The sequence below is a fragment of the Mytilus trossulus genome, chromosome 4, assembly GCF_036588685.1.
Source record: "Mytilus trossulus isolate FHL-02 chromosome 4, PNRI_Mtr1.1.1.hap1, whole genome shotgun sequence".
Taxonomy (NCBI): Eukaryota; Metazoa; Mollusca; class Bivalvia; order Mytilida; family Mytilidae; genus Mytilus; species Mytilus trossulus.
This window is the reverse complement of record NC_086376.1, coordinates 47471591-47496420: the sequence shown is the minus strand read 5'-3', so window position 1 is coordinate 47496420 and position 24830 is coordinate 47471591. Positions and strand designations below refer to the sequence as shown.

At 31.5% G+C, this 24830-nt stretch overlaps 1 protein-coding gene across 1 annotated transcript in view; it reads right to left on the bottom strand.

The window, feature by feature from the left end:
• Positions 1–20564, bottom strand: part of LOC134715410 (nucleolar complex protein 3 homolog) — a 34366-nt gene extending 13802 nt beyond the window's left edge. The window contains exons 1-13 of the mRNA XM_063577570.1: positions 20479–20564; positions 19201–19475; positions 17807–17976; positions 16688–16869; positions 15081–15242; positions 14144–14237; positions 10947–11023; positions 9852–9971; positions 7891–7962; positions 7325–7381; positions 5015–5122; positions 3009–3089; positions 2431–2531 (exon numbers count right to left, since the gene is read on the bottom strand). Of these exons, the coding sequence (XP_063433640.1) occupies positions 2431–2531; positions 3009–3089; positions 5015–5122; positions 7325–7381; positions 7891–7962; positions 9852–9971; positions 10947–11023; positions 14144–14237; positions 15081–15242; positions 16688–16869; positions 17807–17976; positions 19201–19475; positions 20479–20493 (1514 nt within the window). The 5' untranslated portion in view covers positions 20494–20564. The remainder of the gene's footprint in view (positions 1–2430; positions 2532–3008; positions 3090–5014; positions 5123–7324; positions 7382–7890; positions 7963–9851; positions 9972–10946; positions 11024–14143; positions 14238–15080; positions 15243–16687; positions 16870–17806; positions 17977–19200; positions 19476–20478) is intronic.
• Between the last annotated feature and the right edge of the window lie 4266 nt (positions 20565–24830).

Below are 24830 nucleotides of genomic sequence, written 5' to 3'. Positions count from 1 at the left end.
CTAATCATTGATATTATGTTGATATTCCTAAATATAAAGCTTTATTACAACTGTCACATAAACTTAACATTAATCAAGTAAACTAAATATTGACTAACGAACCATGAAAATGAGGTTACGGTCAGATCAACCATGCCAGGCAGACTAGTACAGCTAACAATTCTTCCATACAACATATATAGTTGACCTATTGCTTATTAATAACCGACCAAGACACAAAAAGAAAACACTGAGCAATGAACCATGAAAATTAGGTTGGGGTCAAATAATACCTGCCCAACAGACAAATAGATCATAAAATATTACAATACACCAAATATAGTTGACCTATTGCATATAGTATTTGAAAAAAAGACCAAGACTGAAAAACTTAACTTTAATCATTGAACCATGAAAATGAGGTCAAGGTCAGATGACACCTGCCAGCTACACATGTACACCTTACATAATACAATCATTCCATACACCAAATATAGTAGACCTGTTTGTGTAAAAGAAAAACAGACCAAAACACAAAATCTTAACTACTGAACCATGAAAATGAGATCAAAGTCAGATAAAACCTGCCAGTTTGACATGTACACCTTTCAGTCCTTCAATACACCGAATATACTAAACCTATTGCTTATAGTATCTGAGATATGGAATTGAGCACCAAAAAATTAACTGTGTACACTAATCCATGAAATAAGTTCGAGAGAGAAAAATGTTTGACAAACATGAGGACTTTGTGAGATACACACATACCGAATATAGTTATCCTATTACCGGTACTGTGAAAGTACTTTTATTCGTGGGGTACCAATTTTCGTGGTTTTCGTGGATGACTTTATCCACGAATTTAAGTGTCCAACGAAATGAAAAAAACATTGTCCAAATCAAGACACGGACAGATCCTCATCGGAATGTTTGTATACTGATATGATCTAGAGAATATATTGAATAACGCCAAATCTGGGAATATACTTTAATGGCAGTCACAGAACTACAACCGCATGCAAGATTATACTCATTTAATCTTTAATAACCTAAACTGCACAACTTTTGATCTTTAAATTCTCATAAAAAATATTTTGATCGATAAAACTCAGATTTCCGGTATTGATATGCTAGTATGATAAAGTGTTCATTTTATATCCTCATTGTTCTCGTACATATGGGAAATAATAATGTCATGCTGTGCTTGATTTTGATAAGAAATATATGACAATTCAATTTACGTTTATGGCATTTGTTTATGTTACTGTTTTCTTAAGGTGACATGTTTATGGCCTCATTAACACCTTTGATGGTCCTTAGTCTGTTCATGGAAGTATTACCGGTATATTGTCAATATAATACTTCCATGGTCTGTTGATAACTTTATCATGGGTTAATTAGTGTTATCACTACGATTTACACGGTCAATATTTACTTTGCAATTTCCTTCAATCCAGACTATTTGTAACTTTCTTTTTTATAATGTTTCTTTTTTTTCTTTCAAGAAAACTAAAATCCACGAATTTAAAAACCAACGAACATGTAAATATTGCTCAAACCACGAAAATTGATACCCACGAATTAAAGTACTTTCACAGTACATAGAATAAGAGAGAATTTAACATTACAAAAAATCTTAACTTTTTTTCAAGTAGTCACTGAACCATAAAAATGAGGCCAAGGACATTGGTCATGTAACTGACAGAAACACTTTATACAAATTATGAAGCATACAGGTTTTCAACCTTCTAAAATATTTTAAGCTTTTGAGAAGTTAGCTCATGCCACCGCCACAGCCACTGCCAGATCACTGTCCCATTGTCAAGCTTTCTGCATCAAAAGTGGTTGGCTCGATAAAAAAACATGTTTTTAAATGATTTTCATGCCTAATGAACAGTGCACCATGTCATGTTAAACATATTCCAAGTCAGCACATATGCATTAACAATGGGCTTGTAATAACATAATTGACTAAATGTCCACTAGCAGTATAATGGTTTGAATTTTTTTTAAAAGATACATGGGATGTGGCCTATCTTTTTTTTTAAATAATAAAGCAAGACATGCATTATGGCTATATAGGACTGAATAGTGGCGATTTTTTTGGAGACAGTTTTAGTTAAAGAGCCTTATTAAATCTAATGAAAACAGTAGGAGTTAGACATAATTCAAACCAAGTAGCCTTTATATATTTGATACAGACAGTTCATAGACCAGCTATCCCCTATGGCAGCATGGCAGCAAAGATAAAAATTAATCAACATATTTCATAATTAGGTGGAACCTTAAAGATTATAAAACAAAAGATAACATTATTGTATTTTTGATAATATATAATATATTTTTTTTAAGTCTTACATTTATCAACATATATACAAAATCAAGTGTATGTATCATCGTATTAAAGAGTCAAATTTATTCTGAGATAGAACTGTAATGAGTCAGACATACTTAGCTAAACCTTCAAGGACTGATGGAAGCAATGTAGACTTTCTGTATCCTTTCAAAACTTTAAAGTAAATCAGGAACACTGCTCCTATGATTTCTGTATGCTAAAAAAATTATTAAACACTTCAATAACAAAGAATTAGACAGTCATGAAACTCATGTGTATGTTGGTCTTAAATGTTACAAATCAAATATGTGCACTCTTTACTGTACACACTTGTAAATTATCACAAGAGACTAACAGTCACTATGTAATTCTTAACATATTACAAGTAAGTTTCATCATTAAATGGTTCTGCAGATCTTTACATTTTAATTGACATTCCTGTTTTTTTGTTTGTTTGTTAAATATCAATTTGTTAATTTGTTACACATATCAATGAGAGCAAAACAACTAATTTAAGAAAATTACTCCTGGATAATAACAATGTTAGTATCTCATCCTCATTATAATACATTATCACAAAAACAATTACAATTTGTATTTTAATTTAAATATTCAATACCTATAATCAGCTGGAAAAAGGTGATGTACATTTTTTATTCTTTCTGAAAAAACATTAACAAACTAATATACTTACAAGTTTCACCTTTTTCTTCTTATCTTCTGTTGCTTTTGTTTCTAAGAGTTCATGTTCTAAATTGGCCATCTTTTTTCTTTTCTGTAAGAATCCAAAAGTTTATTACACTAAATATAATTAAATATGTATATCTCAAATTCTAAGAAAATAATCTCCATGGTATCGATCACAATTTATAGCAGAATTCCATCACTCTGGTTGTGAAATGTTTTTCACCGTTTTAATTTTCTTATCAGCATACTTGACAAAGGGTGTTTATAAATAGATTATTCCAAAATATTTAGCTGCTTCATCAACATTTCAAATCGATTCAATGAGATGAAAAAGAAATATTTGTTAAATTTTCAATAAATTCTATTTGATTGAATTGTTTATATGATGTGTATTCTTTGGAGAATTGCTAAAAACATTTTTAATGTTTGAGTTGAGTTTTCTTTGAGCATTTTTAAAATCCCACACCTTCATAATATTCACAATACCCCATTACCATTTACATAAAACAAAATTTATTACCAATAAAATGTTCCAAAAGGATACATTGTACCAATTTTGTTTTTCTTACTGCTTTAATTTGTTGTGTTAAAAAAATGAAGAAGTGATAAATAACTTTCTCTATTTCTATGGTAATTTATCCCTTTCCGAACCCATTGTATAAAATAAAAATCCATGAGTGGTTGCCAGTGATCTCAAAAGATCATTGGATGATTTTAAGGGTCATAACCTTTCTAGCTAACTGAATGAATCACAATAGGTGTTAATGAAATTGACAACTTTGTGGATTGTGAAAGGCACTTGAAGGGGATTTTCATTTAAAAAAAAAAGTAAATTTAATTTTCAATCATTAGAGAAATATAGATTTCACAACTGCAACAAGTGTATTACAATATTTCTCCACTCGAGACAGTTGAATTTTAATATTTAAAGCGTGAGGCTTGCCAAGCTTTTTAAATATTAAAATATAACTGTTGGAGAGTGGAGAAATATCATGCTACACGAGTTACAGTGGTGGAATCTGTTTCTCTTATGATTTTTATCCTTTCGTTTCAAAGATTTGAGGAAAGTTGTGTTCTTTTGATGGGATGTCTCGGGCATCGTTGCTTTTTTTCACGATGTCATAATAAAAAAATTCAAAAGAAAACAAGAAAATTTAACGTCACAATTAAATTTCAACCAATCATTTGCCCAGAACAAATTTTTCACTAGTGAGGAGAAATATTTTTATCACAGTCAGGAATTGTGAAAATAGCACAAAAATTAGAGAAACAGATTCTTACATCCAATCTCAATAGTTAAATTATAAATTTTTAAGTCCTCGCCAAGGCTTGTACTTTAAAATTGATAATTTAACTATCTGAATTGGATAAATCCGATATTCTTATATAATGAGTCGGGTTTTTTTCATAATTTTTGTCAAATTTGGTAATTTCTTTGTTTGATATGTCAATGCATTTCAACTACATCAAATAAAACAAATAATTCTATCTATTATTCAAAAAAAAAGATTGTGTAAAATAGTCAATAGAAGATTTTGAACTGTTGTCTGGACAAAACAATCATATGAAAATCAAACCTCAAACTACTTAACCTTAAGGTTAACCTTTCCATAAATTGGGAAGATGTGGACACAGATGATGCTCCTGCTATCATATAACATTATAAAGGGGCACAACTTCAAAACAGTAAAAGTGACACTACACAATTTTGTACTTGATCTGAGTATTGTGAAAATAAACATGGCAAATTCCATAACATTTGGTTTAGGCTAACTAAAGTTAGATAATGGAAACCAATTTAAGGACATACAGATGGACAAGGCTAAGAATTCATGCTCCACTCGCTATGGTTGGGGCATAACAATACTTACTCTCTCAGTTGCACAGTATAAGTATAGTTCAGGTTATCTTTATTAAGCATATCACTTTAGTAGTTTAACCTTAAACATCAGGCAAAATTAAAAAAAAAAAAGAAACCTATAGCTGATATGTAATGTTCTCAATCATTGCTACCTTTCTCTCTCTTCTTGACATGAACTCTCTTTTCTTTTTCTTGTTCTCATCCAAATCTTCTGATGTATCTATCTCCTTAATCTTCAGAGCTAAGAATGTGTCCAGAACCTTTAGGAAAAATGTCAGTGTTAAACTTTGTTGTAATATAAGACAAATGGTACAATGTACTTTAAAATCCACAAACTTTCCTGGAAATCTAAATATTGGAGTAAAAGACCACAGACAATACAAACGCTGAATTTGATAAACAAATGATATAAGTACAAACATAGACTACAACACCACAAATGTTCAACCTATTGCTTATGAATTGTTGGCTTGTGCTTCTTATGAGTCAAGAAGACAGTATCTTATTTGAAATGTAAACCCACACTGAAATTGTGATCAGATTTCATGTTAAAATCAAGTTTTTACAACTATAATGTATAACTAAAATAATGTGATGTGGAATGTACTTTATCCTGCAATCAGCCATCTATTGTACAAATAACAGGTATACAAATAAATTTTTGCTTTATTTGTACATGTATAAATAAAGTATCCTGTTACCCTGATTCCATGCTGATCACGGGGTTATTGGGATTTTTTTTGGTGTCTTCTTCTCACGGTCCACGTTTAAACTGTTTATTTCTTTGAAAAATTAGACACAATGATTTACATTTGACAACGAAAGTTTCTGAGTGTTTGGTGTAAATTTCAGGATAAAAACAATAAATGTACATTGTCAGAAAATATAAAATTTATTTGTACTCGCTGCGAAACAGGAGAAACGCTCAGCAGAGTCTCGCTTTTCATCCTGTTTCTAAAGCTCATACAAATAAATTTCATATTTTCAGACAATGTACATATATTGAATATATATCCAACAGAGACTTATGTAGCATACTTAATCAACTTTAACAATGAGTAAAACCCATTTTAAATAGTCAACTACTTAAGACCTCAGCATGAAAAAAATGTGAAGCAATTGAAACAAAAATTTAACAGGCATTCTGTGAGTATTGCATGGCAATAAAGTCCCCTACCGGTTGTATTGGAACAAAATTCAAACTTGATCTATAACATGTTATGGTGTATACTATACAGCAAATATCAAGCATGATGAAAAAAAGTGTTGAAAACTGAATGCTTAAGTGAATTTTCCATGGATGATGGTTTGAAATTGTCCCTTTCGGTATCATTTGATAATTTACTTGACTTTGATTCCAAAAATGAATGATTCTACGCGTACACTTTCACATTAAATAAGTACAAAAAATACCTACTTCTAGTTCACACAAAGTCATTTCCACTTAGCATTTTCAAGGAAATATGGCTAGTAACCTAATTCAAAAGTCCTGTAGCTTTATCATGTATATATAATAAATTTATTATAAAACTTCAGAAACTAGAACATCAAAATAACATATGATCGTAACCTCAATTTCAAGGTCATAAACCTATGACCTCTAATCAAAAGACGCTAAGTTTTTACTATATATGGTTAATAATTATGTCGTCATTGTACAAAGTCAGGAGCCCGGTGCCTTTGTTAGTCTTGTATTATTTTTAATTTTACTTTCTTGTGTATAATTTTGAGTTTAGTATGACGTCCATTATCACTGAACCAGTATATATATATGTTTAGTGCCCAGTTGAAGGATGCCTCCGGTTGCTGGAGTTTCTCGCTGCAATTAAGACCTATTGGTGACCTTCTGCTGTTGTCTGTTCTATGGTTGGGTTGTTGTCTCTGATACATTCCCCAATTCCATTCTCAATTTCATTTATATTGTATAAACACAAAATCAATTGCAATTTTTTAATGTGTAACTGTTTTTTGTATCTAATAAATCAATCAATAACTGATAGATTTATCTTCAAAGAAATTTAAAAGTCCCAGTATAAACTACACAGAGAACAATAGCTATTGTATTTGTTCAATGGGACAAAAGAACTGCCATAAAGACTCCTGACAAACAGACACATACAGAAATACATCATTTGATTCTCTTGTAAAATGGTAGAAATACTTCATTGAGGAGATCAAACAAGCTCAATCAAACCATATCTTCTTATCCTTATATTGTAGAGTCATAATGAAATCTGGCACTTCTCTATAAAGCCTTATCACTTCTATCTGTTTAGATTCCTTAACATAAAACTCTAAGGTAATGTTATCACTGACCACCATCACAACCATGTAGTATAAATATAATCTATTAATAAAACATTGCCATGCATACTAGTATAAATATAATCTATTAATAAAACATTGCCATGAATACTAGTATAAATATAATCTATTAATAAAACATTGCCATAAATACAAACCTTCCTTTGAACTCTAAAGTCTCTTGCTTTCACCATTTTATTTATTAATCTGACAATCTGCAAAATGTTAATATAAATTAACTGAATTGACAGTTAGCAGATATCACCAATATAATACAATGTGTTATTGGCATAAAAGCTTCAGCAACTGATGACCAAAATATAGTTTTACCAAAAGGTGTATTCCATTCTATTATAACTTGATAAATGTGTTAAGTTTGGCATTTTATTTCAGTCATTTGTATTTTAAACCTTTTCTAGACCCTGGATTACAAGTAATTTTTTCAGAGACTTTTTGATAACCAAATTTTACCACAAAATATGTATAAGTAGGATAGTTTTCCTGAGTCACAGCTGAGAAGCTGAGAAGCTTATAATTATAGTCAGCTACTATTTTAGATGACTACATACCAACCCAAAGGTCCTGAAATATTCATATAGGCCAGAAATAATCAGCTGGTTGGTAGTGTGATTTTTATATTTTTTTTCGGAAAAAGGCAATAACTTTAAAGTTATGACAAAATGACCAAAATTAGGTGAAAACATTTTCGTATCCTTGTACTAACCTCTAGGGAAACTTCTCCTGATTTATCTTCTCTGAAAACTTTAGAGCTTGTCTGACATACCATGTCTGATACCTGTCAAAAAATAGAATATACTGAAATCAACCCTAATCAACATATTGATTTGATTCCTGTAGATAGCAATGACAGTTAAACATAATCAGTGATAACTCATTTTAAATAAACTGAGAAAACTTTTGTTGATAGTTGTCACATTGGCACTCATACCATATCTCCTTATTCTTATATAAGACATCAACAAATTAACCTTCGATACAAACATGTCATTTTGCTAAGTTTTTTCTGTAACCTATTCTAATATTGGACTTGAACATCTTTTAAACTGAGTTGTACTGTGTGTTGTTCAGTGTATATTGGGTTTTTTCACTTTGCCTAGAGATATAGAGGATTGTGATTTCACAAAACATGTTCAAGACTTCTAAATTTTTGGAGAGATCTGTTTGCGCCCAAAAATGTGTCCTTTTGCCCCACAACTTTTTTCTCCAATGCCACCTGTTTTAAAATTACATGGTATCATTTGCGCCAAAAATAAAACGTACGATTGCGCATATTAGATGAAAAATCACTTCCTTCCTCCTTTATTCGGACTTGGAACCAGTAGTTTACACGGCAAATGTTTCCTTTTCTGAAACATACTTTCTTCTTACCCCTTTACTACTTCCCAATTTAATGTATGTAGAAGCTTGTAACTTCCTTTTATTGTTCAAAAAGACAAACATTAAAGGATGAAATGCATAAAACAGTTCACAATAATTCCTGTGGAATACTTTTGTTCCATTACTGATAGATAGAGTTTCAGCCCAAATGGATGGTGGGAACACAGCACTGTGTCATCAACGTATGTGGCTAAAAAATAATCAGCAAAAGCTTCTATTTTCATCTCTTTTGACATATCTTGTATTAAATATTCAGCAAAGCAATAAGTATTATTCTCTCTCTGTACATGGACTGTCTAATGCACTTCCAAGTCATTTCTCTCCAGATGTTCATCTTCATGGTGAAATATATCTCTGAACATATGATTCTTTTTAAGCCAAACATACAATGTAAGAATAAATATTAATCATTAATATTTATGATAGATATGTGTACAGGTAAATTGGCGCAAATGAGTTCTAAATATTGGCACAATTGATACATTTGGAAAACAAAATTTGGCGCAAATGATACCCCTGAACAACAGTAATTGGGGCAAAGGGACTGCTGCGTAAATTTTTGGGCCTGTCCAAATTTTGTCAAAAAAGTATTTATTATTAGTTCGGGGCCAACTGTAGACCAACTCAAGATGCATGATTTTCTCTGTGAGTTGGAAACACATTGGGGCAATTTTTTCAAACTGCCCTTTTTTCTTCTAATGCCTTTTCTTGGTCTTAAAGAAGCTTCTGTCCAAGTCTCATAAAATTCCATGAAGGTTTAAAAAAGTTATTGGTGCCTATATTTTAATCCTTGAATGTTTAGGAATGTTAACAACTAAAAGGGCATATGTTAGGAAAATACTGCATGATTATTTAGAACAAAATAGCTTTAAAAGTTTGCTTCAGACATCCTCTTAAATGAAAAATTGCTGATTGATTGGTAATATATGAAAATTCCCAATGATGAAAGTAACTGAAAGCAGATAAGATACTTATTCACTTCACTTGCCTGCTGACATGAGCCTTGAAAATTGGATTTTATAGTATTCTGTTTTGGAAAAGAAAGGGGGTCCCAGTTTCTTGCTTCATCTAATATCTAATACATGTGGTTGCAATAACTTTTTCTTATTCTTAAGTAGGAGTATATATGTTTTTTTTTTTGAAGTGTGAGTATATATGGTCTAGTTTTTCTTAAGTGAGTATATATGGTCTAGTTTTTCTTAAATGTGAGTATTTATGGTCTAGTTTTTCTTAAATGTGAGTATTTATGGTCTATTTTTTTCGGCAGTAATTTTGACTTATACTTACCTCTGTGTTGTGTTTATTCATCAATGGCACTAAAACTGCTATGATATTATTACGATAATTGAAATGTGGATGATTTGACAACATTTCACACATACATCTAACAGCTAATTCAGCTATGACCTGAAAAAGCAACAATTGTATTAAGTTACATACAACAAGAATGTGTCCACAGTACACAGATGCCCCACTCACACTATCATTTTCTATGTTTAGTGGACCATGACATTGGGGTAAAAACTCAAATTTGACATTAAAATAATAACATAGAACATTTATTGAACCTCAAAGACAAATGAAATTAACTCAAATATAAAATGTATGGCTTGTTTTCTATCCAAGCCAATGTAATACCTATATAAGTATAGTTGTCTTGGACAATTCGAAAATTTTAGAATTTGACAAAATGCAAACAGTATTTTATCACCAAAAACCCCAGCAGCAAATACAAGAAGACCAAGTTACGCAAGTACATTGTATCTAACCAAATTAAACTCTGCCTGGAGATCTGATTTCAAATGGTGCAGCTCCTCTATCAAGGGTATCATGCTTACCACAGTTCATTCAAAGCTGATTATGGTGGCCCAAATGACTTGACCAAACTTATGGAGACAGTTTCCCACCAGCAAGCCTAAAACTCTATCAATTTTTAAAACACCTTCTGTTACAAGCATGTTCAGTAGTGGTACTTAAGTTGATAATGTAGCTTAATCAGAGGTAATTTTTGCCAACTATGTAATATGATGGCTGATCACTTAATCTTGAATTATACAAATCAAATAAATATTTGAAAACCCCTTATCTTCCATTTTTATCAAGTGAAAATGGATATGCAGGTGTTTAAAGGTATGGAATTGTTGTTCTTTTAACAAAAAGGAAGATATGCAGTTCAAACACACAACAAACCCATTGCGTATGTCGATAAAAAAGGTCAATAAAAAATCTCCAGTTATGAGGCCCAAACTCCAGCTGAAAATTTCCAAATCTCCAGTTGTGGCTTGACACATGTCTGCATGGAAGTCTTACATGTATGTGCACACATACCTCTTCAAAACAACTGTCAACATACCTTAATTTTACCAAATACAATATATTTACATGAGAAGCATCTTCTGGTATATGTATATGCTTAACACCATTTCTCCTCTGTCTATTACTTTGCTCATTAATCTTTCCTGCAATGAATGATTATGTATATAAAAAACTTTTATCATTTTCTTTCTTTCTCCTCGTAAGAATGAATGTCCTTCAAGTTCAATCTTTAATTACAAATGAAGTGGATCATCTTCCTTAAAATTCACTTGCATTTGATATAAAATACAATATGTGTTAAACCCCTGAGGGGTTCATGTTTCACTATTGGTGAGTTTTTGGTAGCTTCTATAGGCCATTCTGGGGTTGAAGTCACAAAACTTTGCTCAGTGCTCGGAGCACAAAAATCATGCTCCAAACATGAAATCTAACATTTTGGAGTATGAGTACAAAAAACTGACTCGAAAGTTTTATGACCGAAGGCCAGGTCTCCTCTGAAACAAGATTCTCAGAACACTGCCAGAATTTTTTGAAGTTCCGACAAACACAAGACACACTTTATGTTATGTCAACAAGTCTGCTGTGTGAAAGGAAAAACAAACATGTAAATATCGATAACCTAAAACTAACATGTAAATATAGATTACCTAAAACTAACATGTAAATATAGATTACCTAAGGTAGCACTCCACAGTTAGGTGTGTAGTTTCGCATTTTGGCCCCTGTGGATTTTGAAAATATGAGAGCTAGTGTGCAATAAAATTCATTTTTGGATAGCTGAGTCCTAAAATAGCCTTCATATTGGGTTTATATGAACATCAAGATTATGTAATGCATCAAATATAGGTTGTTTTCTGTATGACAGTCCGTATTTGCATGCCCATACCATACATTGGTCCGGCAATTATTGTAATGTTTTTTCCAACTTTTTTTTGAACGAACTTTATGATTAGATTTTACGAAAAAATGATGCGAAAGACACCCATTTTTTATTTGATCATTTGGAAGATCTATGCAAACAGTTTCTAAAAAGTTTCAACCAGATGCTCCGCAGGGCGTAGCTTTATACGACCGCAGAGGTTGAACCCTGAACGGTTGGGGCAAGTATGGACATAACATTCAAGCTGGATTCAGCTCTAAATTTGGATTGTGATTAAATAGTTGACACAGCATAGGTTTCTGACACAGAATGAATGTGTTCTAATGAAATTAAAATTTTTGTTTTCTCTTAGAGCAATTCACTATGCTGTTGAATATTATTCCTCACAAAAAAATGTTTAAAGAAATTTTCTTTTTATTTATGAAATTTCAAATGAGAAAATTGAACCCATTTTTTTTAATCCCCCTTTCCCTTATTCCAAAACTAATCTCAATTAAAATTTCTAATGGAGTTTGCAACAATTACTACTCATTTAAATACATCATAAAATATTAAGATGTAAAAAAACTGCTTGTTATCACTGAATGGTAAAGATTATTTTACTTTAACAGTTGGTAGTAAAAAGTGAATATACATTGTATATTGTATATATAACAAAGATTTAAGTTGATTCTGGACAAAGAAAGATAACTCCAAATAAAACAAATTCTTACAATTAGATATTTCTTGCTTACTATTCTGGACAAAGAAAGATAACTCTAATTAAAAACAAAATTGCTATTTCACAAAATTTTGCAATAAGATATTTCTTGCCATTGCGCAATACTGTGCAATTGAAAAGACTTGCTATTGCACAAAACTTAATATAATAATTTTAGATCCTGATTTGGACCAACTTGAAAACTGGGCCCATAATCAAAAATCTAAGTACATGTTTGGATTCAGCATATCAAAGAACCCCAAGATTTCAATTTTTGTTAAAATCAAACTAAGTTTAATTTTGGACCCTTTGGACTTTAATGTAGACCAATTTGAAAACAAGACCAAAAATGAGGAATCTACATACACAGTTAGATTTGGCATATCAAAGAACCCCATTTATTCATTTTTTTATGAAATCAAACAAAGTTTAATTTTGGACCCCGATTTGGACCAACTTGAAAACTGGGCCGATAATCAAGAATCTAAGTACATTTTTAGATTCAGCATATCAAAAAACCCAACCGATTAATTTTTTGTCAAAATCAAACAAAGTTTAATTTTGGACCCTTTGGACCTTAATGTAGACCAATTTGAAAACGGGACCAAAAGTTAAAAATCTACATACACAGTTAGATTCGGCATATCAAAGAACCCCAATTATTCAATTTTGATGAAATCAAACAAAGTTTAATTTTGGACCTTTTGGGCCCCTTATTCCTAAACCGTTGGGACCAAAACTCCCAAAATCATTACCAACCTTCCTTTTATGGTCATAAACCTTGTGTTTAAATTTCAGAGATTTCTATTTACTTATACTAAAGTTATGGTGCGAAAACCAAGAAAATGTTTATTTGGGTCCCTTTTTGGCCCCTAATTCCTAAACTGTTGGGACCTAAACTCCCAAAATCAATACCAACCTTCCTTTTGTGGTCATAAACATTGTGTTTAAATTTCATTATTTTCTATTTACTTAAACTAAAGTTATTGTGCGAAAACCAAGAATAATGCTTATTTGGGCCCTTTTTTGGCCCCTAATTCCTACACTGTTGAAACCAAAACTCCCAAAATCAATCCCAACCTTTCTTTTGTGGTCATAAACCTTGTTTCAAAATTTCATAGATTTCTATTAACTTAAACTAAAGTTATAGTGCGAAAACCAAGAAAATGCTTATTTGGGCCCTTTTTGGCCCCTAATTCCTAAAATGTTGGGACCAAAACTCCCAAAATCAATACCAACCTTCCTTTTGTGGTCATAAACCTTGTGATAAAATTTTATAGATTTATATTCACTTTTACTAAAGTTAGAGTGCGAAAACTAAAAGTATTCGGACGACGACGACGACGCCGACGCCAACGCCGACGCCAACGTGATAGCAATATACGACGAAAATTTTTTCAAAATTTGCAGTTGTATAAAAATGGTATCACTCAAAGGCATTGAAATTCTAGTTTGATCCAAATTTTGGGGGATATGTGATATGTTCACCCCCCCCCCCTTTTTGCAATATTTTGTGGTAAATAAATGCAGAATGTTGCCATGGATACACATACAACACAAACAGTAAGGTTAATATATTAGAAATCCAGGAATAGGAGATGATAAAACATTTTGTGGCTCATTTTTAATTTTATTTTCTAACTGTGGAGTGCTACCTAAAACTAACATGTAACTAAAGATTACCTGTACAATATTTTTCTAAAACTTCTAGATAACCTTTGTAATTCATTAGCAATCCTTGTTCAAAATCTTGTAGTGCTTTTGTCTCCTTTTTCATCTGTTGAAAAAGGCAAAAATGAGTTTTTATTTGCATTACATGTAATACATAAAAATACAGAAGACAACTACATTTCTTGTTATACATGTAAACTATAAAAAAAGAAAGCTATCTATATATTTTCATATGTTGATTTAGTTTAGTTTAGTTTAGTTTAAACATATTTATTTATAGTGATTTGGGAAACAAGTTTTTCAACTTATATTAATCCCTTTCCACTTTGCGGGTGCGAGTGCTGCCTTGTAGCGGCATTAGCCTACTCTTTTTCAAAATCTACAAGGGTGTCTTTAACGTGCAAGATATATGACTCTCTCTTAACACGGGTCAGCCATTTATCATCCCCTTCCAACGGACTATCATCGTTTCCTCAAGACCATACTCGCAAATGGTGTCAAGGGAGAGCCGAAAATTGAGTTCCTGAAATTTTCATCCCGAACGGGATCACATGTTGTTCTTATATGCATAAATTTTTCAAAACTGTATACTCTTTAGACTGTGGTAGGCTATACTAGCATATCATTTTTAATACACTGTACAAATAAATATAAACTGTAAATAATGTAATTCTTCAAAATTTGAATTATGAGACTTTAATACCAGTAATTTTAATTTTGAAATTCGAGCATATGGAACAAGTACTTGCTGAACTATGAAACAATTATAATCCAAGCTTCTCGAGATAATGAAAGTAGAACCGTAACTTATAATGATTTCATGGTTCAACTAGCAAGCAAGCTTACCAAAGATATAACTCAAGACATTGCGCTGTAACCACATGTACATGTACTAACAATAATAGTTACTAAGCTTAGTAAAATTGCCCTTAATAAAGAAGTTTAGTACCTTCTGTTCTTTTTCTTTTTCTGTCAGAAGACGTATTCTATATCCAGGTATGATATCTTTGAATATCTCCATCAGTGATAGCATCACAAGTTTTTTTACTGTTATATAGGCATCTGATTCACATTCTTCTAACATCAATCTTAACTCTCGTAATTTCTTCATCTGAAAATTACAATTACATTTTGAAAAACAATTCTTTCTAATTTTTATAAAAAAAGAAGATGGTGTATGATTGCCAATGAGACAACACTCCACAAGAGACCAAAATGACACAGAAATTAACAACTATAGGTTACCATACCGCCTTCAACAGTGGACAAAGCCCATAACACATAGTCAGCTATAAAAGGCCTCGAAATGACAATGTAAAACAATTCAAACGAGAAAAAATTATTGCCTCATTTAAGTATAAAAAAAATGAACAAAAAACAAATATGCAACACATTAACAAACAACTACTTAACATTATTGCAGTAGTTTGTCAACAAAGGTTTTCTTTAAGCACCATTTTTTTTTAATCAATCTTTTATTTGCACCAAGAATAAACAAAAAAACCCAGGGCCATTTTGCAGGTAGCATAAAATGGAAAAGTTTAAACACTAAAATGATGTCCTTCAAACACTTGGAGTACACACCTGCACCTATGAATATATTGCTAAGGCTGGTCCGATTGTACTCCCACATGTCCCACGTCATATGCTTTTAATGAATAAGCTACACAACATCATAGATGTATGACATCAGAATATAAGCATTTTACGGGAAAATAAACTCTTGTGAATAGGAAATCATCATAACAAGGAAATGTACACAAATGATACTGAAATGTGTTATATAGGCCAATTTTTAAATTATATAAGACATATCAAGATGGACATGGTCAATTCTGATACAAACAGGTCATTCATAATTGAACTGTTTCATATTTTCAGGCATACATTATTTAAAGCTGACTAGACAGAGTCGGTTTTTGAATGTCGTATGGTTGGCTTTGATGGCTTACATGCATCTCATTTGAACTTAAGTAGATAGTTGTATCATTAGCAATCATACCACATCTCCTCATTTATATATAGAGGAAATTAGCAATTAAATTTCAGAAATGAAATCATGCGTAAATGACAGATATATTGTTGTTAGTTATTAAAGTACCAGAGAATGTATGAATGTGAGCAAATTGTTTCAGTTTATCTGATTTAATTTTATGATTTAATTTTAAATCATACATGTACCTGCAATAAAGATGAATAAAACAAAGAGGATTTCTGACTTATTCTTTTTATCACAGTTATCACATTTCTTTTCTTTATTTTTTACTTCAGTCTTTAAATCTGCAACAATGATTTACGTTTTTAAGATAGTAGCCAGATAATAGGTAAACATCACTAGCATGAAAAAACTAGGACTAATGATAAAATAGCAATAGTTTATATAATATTCAAACAAACACTTTCCTTCTATAAAACCCAATTACTATTTTGAAGTAATACAAATAAAATTGAAAAAGGCTGGCTTTTCCTCATAAATAACTATTAGTCTCATCAGTAGGTTTGCAACAAACTATTGGATACTAAATGATCAAAGAAAGAAATCTCAACATATCTCACATTTTCCTCAGGGTTTTCTATCACATCACTTGCAAGTAAAGCAATCTTCTTTTTCCTTTCTTTTAGGTTATGTTTTCTTTGTATAAGCAGCTGAATATTAGATAATTGTGGCAAGGGTTTTGGTTCTTGGTTGATAATGGTATCTCTTTCTATAATGTCTGAACTTGTTTCACCATTTGGTTCTGGAAATTTAAAAACATATAATCAACGATCATGTTTAGTTTTTAAAATAATAGTTTTGTCAAAATAACTTGAGACTGAAAATTATGACATTCATCTGCATGAAAATTGCATTATCATATAGAATTTGGATGAGTTCCAGTCATTGCCAAATTGTTTTTCTTTTTTAATATTTAACCTTTTTTGTTTAAAATTTTAAAGTAATATCTTAACATTTATTCATAATTTGATAATAAATCAAAGATTATCCATTTTTGATAAAAAAAAAATAAAAAAAATAAAAAGAATAAATTTGCAAGAGTTCCTCAGAACCCAGTCATCCAGTGTATCGCTTCTCTATGAATCTAATAAAATTGATTATTTTAAAAACTTTAACTGCAGACTGTTTGTAATGTTAACTGGAAGAAAAATTAAGTCCGGACAGGACACTTTAAGAAAGTTATCAAAATTTCAAGAGTGAATATTTGTGGCCACAACAGCCTCCAAGGATGGAATGTAGTATCGTTTGTCATGCTCTTGAGACAAAATGTACAGGCTCTACAATAAGTGAGAAAAAAAACGTACAATGATTTTATTGATTTAAACACAATCTTCAATAGTTTTTGTTCTCCCACAGAAAAATCACTGGGACCAAAGAAATAATCATAATGAGTTACTCCATTGATATTGATGTCTGGGATCCTTGTAATATGACATTTTTTTCACTTTCCTAAGAATGGGGCAACATACATGTAAGTAAAATTTTAAGGCTTGTTTAGATTAATAACTGGTAGCATGACTAAGTTAGCAGTATATGCAATGGAAGCATAGCTAGTTAAACAGTTATACAATGGTAACTTAGTTGGCTCATTATTCATTGCTCAATATTTTTTTAACACATACAAAATTTCATTAAAAAAAAATGATGGTGCATAGCTGCCTTTTTAATATGAATTGTACCTTCGATCATCTGAGGAATAATTCCTTTCTTTGTCTTAATTGGTAGCAAATCTTTCATATTCTTCCGACTTTCTCCAGCAAATAATTTTCTTGGCTCTTGCTCATAAATCTCTCCAGATTCTGAATATGTTCTTTTTCTTTTAGAAGCAATTTTCTCTCCATTTGAAAATCTAAAAGAAAACAAGAATGTGTCCATAGTACACAGATGCCCCACTCGCACTATCATTTTACATGTTCACTGTCCCATGACATTGGGGTCAATACTTTAATTTGGCATTAAAATTAGAAAGATCATATCATAGTTGACTTGAGTACTAAGTTTCAAATTGATTGGACTTCAACTTCATCAAAAACTACCTCGACCAAAAACTTTAACCTGAGCTTCACACTATCTTCTTTTTTGTTCAGTGGACCATGAAATTGGGGTCAATACTTGAATTTGACATTAAAATTAGAAAGATCATATCATAGGGAACATGTGTACTAAGTTTCAAATTGGTTGGACTTCAACTTCATCAAAAACTACCTCTACCAAAAACTTTAACCTGAGCTTCACACTATCTTCTTTTTTGTTCAGTGGACCATGAAATTGGGGTCAATACTTTAATTTGACATTAAAATTAGAAAGATCATATCATAGGTCACATGTGTACTAAGTTTCAAATTGATTGGACTTCAACTTCATCAAAAACTACCTCGACCAAAAACTTTAACTTGAAGCGGGACAAACGAACGGACGAACGACCGAACGGACAAACGAAGGCACAGACCAGAAAACATACTGCCCCTCTACTATCGTACATGTAGGTGGGGCATTATTAGGCAGGTAGATATTTGTTCATTCTTAAAAATCATATCACATACATGTATATATATATATCCTTATTCTAAATGTTCTACGTTTATTAATATTATATAGGCAAACACAATCTAAATTAAGTGAGGAACTGCTGGAGCATAAACAAACAAGAATGTGTCCATAGTACAGGGATGCCCCACTAACACTATCATTTTCTGTGTTCAGTGGACCGTGAAAATTGGGGTCAGAACTTTAATTTGGAATTAAAATTAGAAATATCATGTCATAGGGAACATGTGTACTAAGTTTCAAGTTGATGTAACTTTAACTTCATCAAAAACTACCTTGACCAAAAACTTTAACCTGAACTTCGCACTATCATTTTCTATGTTCAGTGGACCATGTAATTGGGGTCAAAACTATAATTTGGCATTATATTAAAATTAGAAAGATCATATCATGGGAACATGTGTACTAAGTTTCAAATTGATTGGACTTCAACTTCATCAAAAATTACCTCAACCAAAAAAGGGTGGCGAAAAAAATAATTGACCCAGGAGAAACCCTGTTCAAAATGCAAGTCAAAAGTGAGTACCTTTTCTGTGCAGCACTGACAAAACTGGTTTGTCCTGGAGTGCCATAAAATTCTACATCCTCTGGATTTAACTGGTCCTCTTCTTCACTACCATTTTCTACTTGACTTTGTAATTTTCCTGAATCTTTATGCTGTAATTTTTCTTCATTCTGGTTTTGTTGATCTTTATCCTTCTTTTTTCTTTTCTTCAATTTTCCTTGTTTTGCTAATCGATTATGTTTTTTATTGGCTAATTTTGACTGACTTGTCTTTGAGGTTTTTGACCTAGATAGTTTCTAAAAAAAGATTTTTCAATGTCAAAATACAGTTCACGAAGGCAAAAATAAGATGTGTGTTTCCTACATGTATCTCACACTAGCAATTTTTAACAAAAAACTTGCATTATACATCAATTGGTCATTGTTGGTCTATACCAATATACCTCAATTGGTGGATTATACGTCAGTTGAGGTATAGGCCACCAATTGGTGAACCTGTTAAAATATATTAGAATTAAAAAAATGAAATTGATATGGACTTTGTCCCCTTTCACATGTAATGCAGCCTCATATCATTTATCTGTAACTACATGTATAGTTTGCTAACTATTTTAAGGTTATTTCTTTTACTTATTTTATTTCATTTCTAGATTTCTTCAGGTCAATGATATATAAAAGTATTAACACTTGTATGCAAATTTGTCTGCCATTACGTAAAATCACACAGGTTCCCGTAAATTTTGACATCATAATTTAAAATATTTGACATCACAATTTGAAAGTGATTGTTGCTTGATGTCAAAAGGTGTTTCGGAGTCGATCTAAGGTCATTCAGAGGCAAGATACAGCTAATTACCAAAAGTGTAAATAAAAAAAGGTACCTTCTCATAAATATACATTGATAGTGGGTCTTCCTATGGATAGAAACAAGTGCCTGTGATGAAGACATACAGTTTTCTAAATTTAAATTGTGTTTGACATCATTTGTACCAAACGTTGCCAAACAATGTACAGGATTAATTTTTGAATGAGTTTAAAGTGTGTACAAAAATAGGGAGGGCTCAAAAGGAAAGGATCCTTCCATAACATGTTCCCCACAACGATCTTTATCATCTTACAAGTTCATGAGTTACAGGCCACTTGTTGACGGAAAATTATATAGATAGATGGAAAGCGATGGACTTAGTTAGACCAAACAACAGTGTTTTTCGGGGCTAATGAAAAGCCTTGAGTTTAGGAGCGGATGACGGACGCCAAATGACCTGCTGGTCAATTTTGTGAATTAACACGTGAAACTTACTCCGAGTTTTTTCATTTCGAAATTTTCAATGTAGATTTTGATTTTTTACGAAAACCTTGTTTTACGTTTATTATAATCGTTTCTCAGATACAGATTTTAATAAACATTAACATACAGACCGTTCTCGGTTTGATAATATTCATTTCCGTGTCTTGTTCACTGGCAAACTGAAATCTCGTAACGGTTTAACAAACTCACTACACTAACTTCGGGCAACCATTGGGACATTGGGGAATCATTAAATTAAATTCAAGGTGGATAATGCTTTTTTTTTTATCCCTAATTTGATGAAAAAAAATTAAAAAAAACTACAGTTTTTATTTCCGCAACAAAGACTCAGAAATAAAATTTCTATACGTGACGCCCTGACCTGAGTGGAAACAATAGTTTTTAGTCATGATCTTTTGCTAGTAACAAACTGACTCATAGACTGAGGAGGACATCACATCAATAGAAAACATATAACTTACATGCAATGAGGCTATAACGATCTTTAACGAACTATAACAAATCAATAAGATGTAAACAACAAAATGCATGATTTTTACTCAAATATAGGAAGAATCAACTTATCGGGGCCTTTTATAGCTGACTATGCGGTATAAGCTTTGCTCATTGTTGAAGGCCATACGGTGACCTATAGTTGTTATTGTTTGTGTCATTTTGGTCTTTTGTGGATAGTTGTCTCATTGGCAATCATACCAAATTTTCTTTTTTTATATTAGTCCCATTTTCCCATTAAAATGTACATGGCCGGCATACATGTTCCTTTATCTGAACAAACAAAATGCTTTTAACTGTATTATTTATACCCAACACTGACGAAATCATGTTTTGTTACATCTATTTCAACTTTGCCAACAAAATATTCAGGATATTTTAGTGACTTTTTGTCTCTTTTACCATACTACATCTGTAAGAAATGACTTCGGATTTTTAGCGCAATTCAAGTTTGCGATTGCGCTGGTACACTAAAAAAATATATTTTTAACTAGTGTACATGTTATACCTATTAATTTGATACTATTCTCCAAAATCTCAATGCATTATTCTCCTAAAAAGCACAGTTTTCTACGCCCTTCTTTTTGAAAATAATCTTCAAAATTCCAAGAAAAATAAATGGTTTTAACAGAAAAAAAACAAACATGTCATTAGAGTCGACTTGACTCTAAACCGATAATGATAGAAGTTTGATGCACAGTAAATCACATTGCTGGTTATCTGAGGATTAATTTGAGCCCTTAACCACATCTGTACGTCAGCAAATGGCGATGAAACAAGTCTCTGAAATGCCCCCAAAAATATCTTAAAATTTGCTTCATTTGTTATTTTCTGAAGAACTGTGTACTATAGTTCAGTGATTATGGATGTCTCCGAAAGAAAAGTTACAATTATTATAGGAGATGATTTTTGCAACCCCGGCAGCGAGATTCGAACTCGCAACCTTTTTGCCTTCGGATGGTTCAGCATACCCCTGTACCACTGGCACCGACTCGAAACTTTCAAAATTTAAGTACTTTACTCTACAACTCAAAATCGAAAAAAAAAAAATAATTAGGAAGATCCCACCCAAGTTTGATTTCTTTAAGAAATTATGTGTTCAGATGAGATATTTGTGTTGCTAAATGCATGATTTTTACGCAAATATAGGAAGAATCAACTTAGTCTGTCATTTTCCAATTCAGTGAAATATACATGGTCACACATGTTTCTTTATCTGAATAAACAAAGTATTTTCAACAGTATTAATTATTTATACCCCAACACTGACGAAATCATGTTTTGTTACATCTATTTCAACGTATCCAAACAAATATTCAGGATATTTTAGTGACTTTATATCTCTTTTACCATACTACATCTTTAAGAAATGACTTCGGATTTTTAGCGCATTTCAAGTTTGCGATTGCGCTGGTACACTTAAAAATCATATTTTTAACTAGTGTACAAGTTATACCTATTAATTTGACACTATTCTTCAAAATCTCAATGCACAATTATTGAAAAAAGTCATTATTCCCCTAAAAAGCACATTTTTCTATGCCCTTCTTTTTGAAAATAATCTTCAAAATTCCAAGAAAAATAAATGGTTTCAACAGAAAAATACATGTCATTAGAGTCTACTTGACTCTAAACCGATAATGATAGAAGTTTGATGCACAGTAAAAAATCACATTGCTGGTTATCTGAGGATTGATTTGAGCCCTTAACCACATCTGTACGTCAGCAAATGGCGATGAAACAAGTCTCTGAAATGCCCCCAAAAATATCTTAAAATTTGCTTCATTGGTTATTTTCTGAAGCACTGTGTACTATAGTTCAGTGATAATGGATGTCTCCGAAAGAAAAGTTACATTTAATATAGGAGATGATTTTTGAAAACCCGGCAGCGAGATTCGAACACGCAACTTTTTTTCCTTCGGATGGTTCAGCTTTTTTTTATCATTAATAAAATTTTTATTACATATTTACATACTGTCACCATGAGACATCCCTCGTTGGTGAGATTTTTTCTATATACAAAGTTATAAGAAGTTATCCTCCTACATTAGTAAAGATTAAAATACATCTAGATGATACATGTTTAAAAGTTAAAAGAAATATATACAGCATATATGTCCCTAATTTTTTTTAATGGCGATTCATTTAAAAAAAAAAGTCTAAATGAATAGACGGTGGACAAATTCTATATTGAAAGCGAGACAACTCCAAAATATTTTCAAAAGTCAAACACACCTAAGTGCGATCGATAATTTTACATTGGAATGTGACCTATTGTTCTAACAACCAATCAAATAGAAGTGACTGTCTAGACAAACAAAACTATGCTGTCGTTTTGAATATCTAATAAAGTGTTTTTGTGTAAAAAATATTTGTAGAATAATTGTCTTTGTTGTGTCATTTTATAATACGTGCATGCGTATTCAATGTATTTTCTTATTGTGTATTTGAAAAGACGTTAGTGCATCTATTTCTTTGTAATGAAAAACTTTTAAATTATCGGATGGTTCAGCAATACCCCTGTACCACTGGCAACGACTCAAAAATTTCAAAATTTAAGTACTTAAGTCTACAACTCAAAATCGAAAAAAAAATAATTAAGAAGATCCCACCCCAGTTTGATTTCTTTAAGAAATTATGTGTTCAAATGAGATATTTTTGTTGCTTAATGCATGATTTTTACGCAAATATAGGAAGAATCAACTTAGTCTGTCATTTTCCAATTCAGTGAAATATACATGGTCACACATGTTCCTTTATCTGAACAAACAAAGTGTTTTCAACAGTATTATTTATACCCCAACACTGACGAAATCATGTTTTGTTGCATCTATTTCAACTTTGCCAACAAAATATTCAGGATATTTCAGTGACTTTTTGTCTCTTTTACCATACTACATCTTAAAGAAATGACTTCGGATTTTTAGCGCATTTCAAGTTTGCGATTGCGCTGGTACACTAAAAAATTATATTTTTAACTAGTGTACATGTTATACCTATTAATTTGATACTATTCTTCAAAATCTCAATGCACAATTATTGAAAAAAGTCATTATTCCCCTAAAAAGCATAGTTTTCTACGCCCTTCTTTTTGAAAATAATCTTCAAAATTCCAAGAAAAATAAATGGTTTTAACAGAAAAAATACATGTCATTAGAGTCGACTTGACTCTAAACCGATAATGATAGAAGTTTGATGAATAGTAAATCACATTGCTGGTCATCTGAGGATTAATTTGAGCTCTTAACCACATCTGTACGTCAGCAAATGGCGATGAAACAAGTCTCTGAAATGCCCCCAAAAATATCTTAAAATTTGCTCCATTGGTTATTTTCTGAAGAACTGTGTACTATTATAGTTCAGTGATTATGGATGTCTCCGAAAGAAAAGTTACATTTATTATAGGAGATGATTTTGCAACCCCGGCAGCGAGATTCGAACACGCAACCTTCTAGCCTTCGGATGGTTCAGCATACCCCTGTACCACTGGCACCGACTCGAAAATATCAAAATTTAAATACTTAAGTCTACAACTCAAAATCGAAAAAAAAAATAATTAAGAAGATCCCACCCCAGTTTGATTTCTTTAAGAAATTATGTGTTCAGATGATATATTTTTGTTGCTTAATGCATGATTTTTACGCAAATATAGGAAGAATCAACTTAGTCTGTCATTTTCCAATTCAGTGAAATATACATGGTCACACATGTTCCTTTATCTGAACAAACAAAGTGTTTTCAACAGTATAATTTATACCCCAACACTGACGAAATCATGTTTTGTTACATCTATTTCAACTTTGCCAACAAAATATTCAGGATATTTCAGTGACTTTTTGTCTCTTTTACCA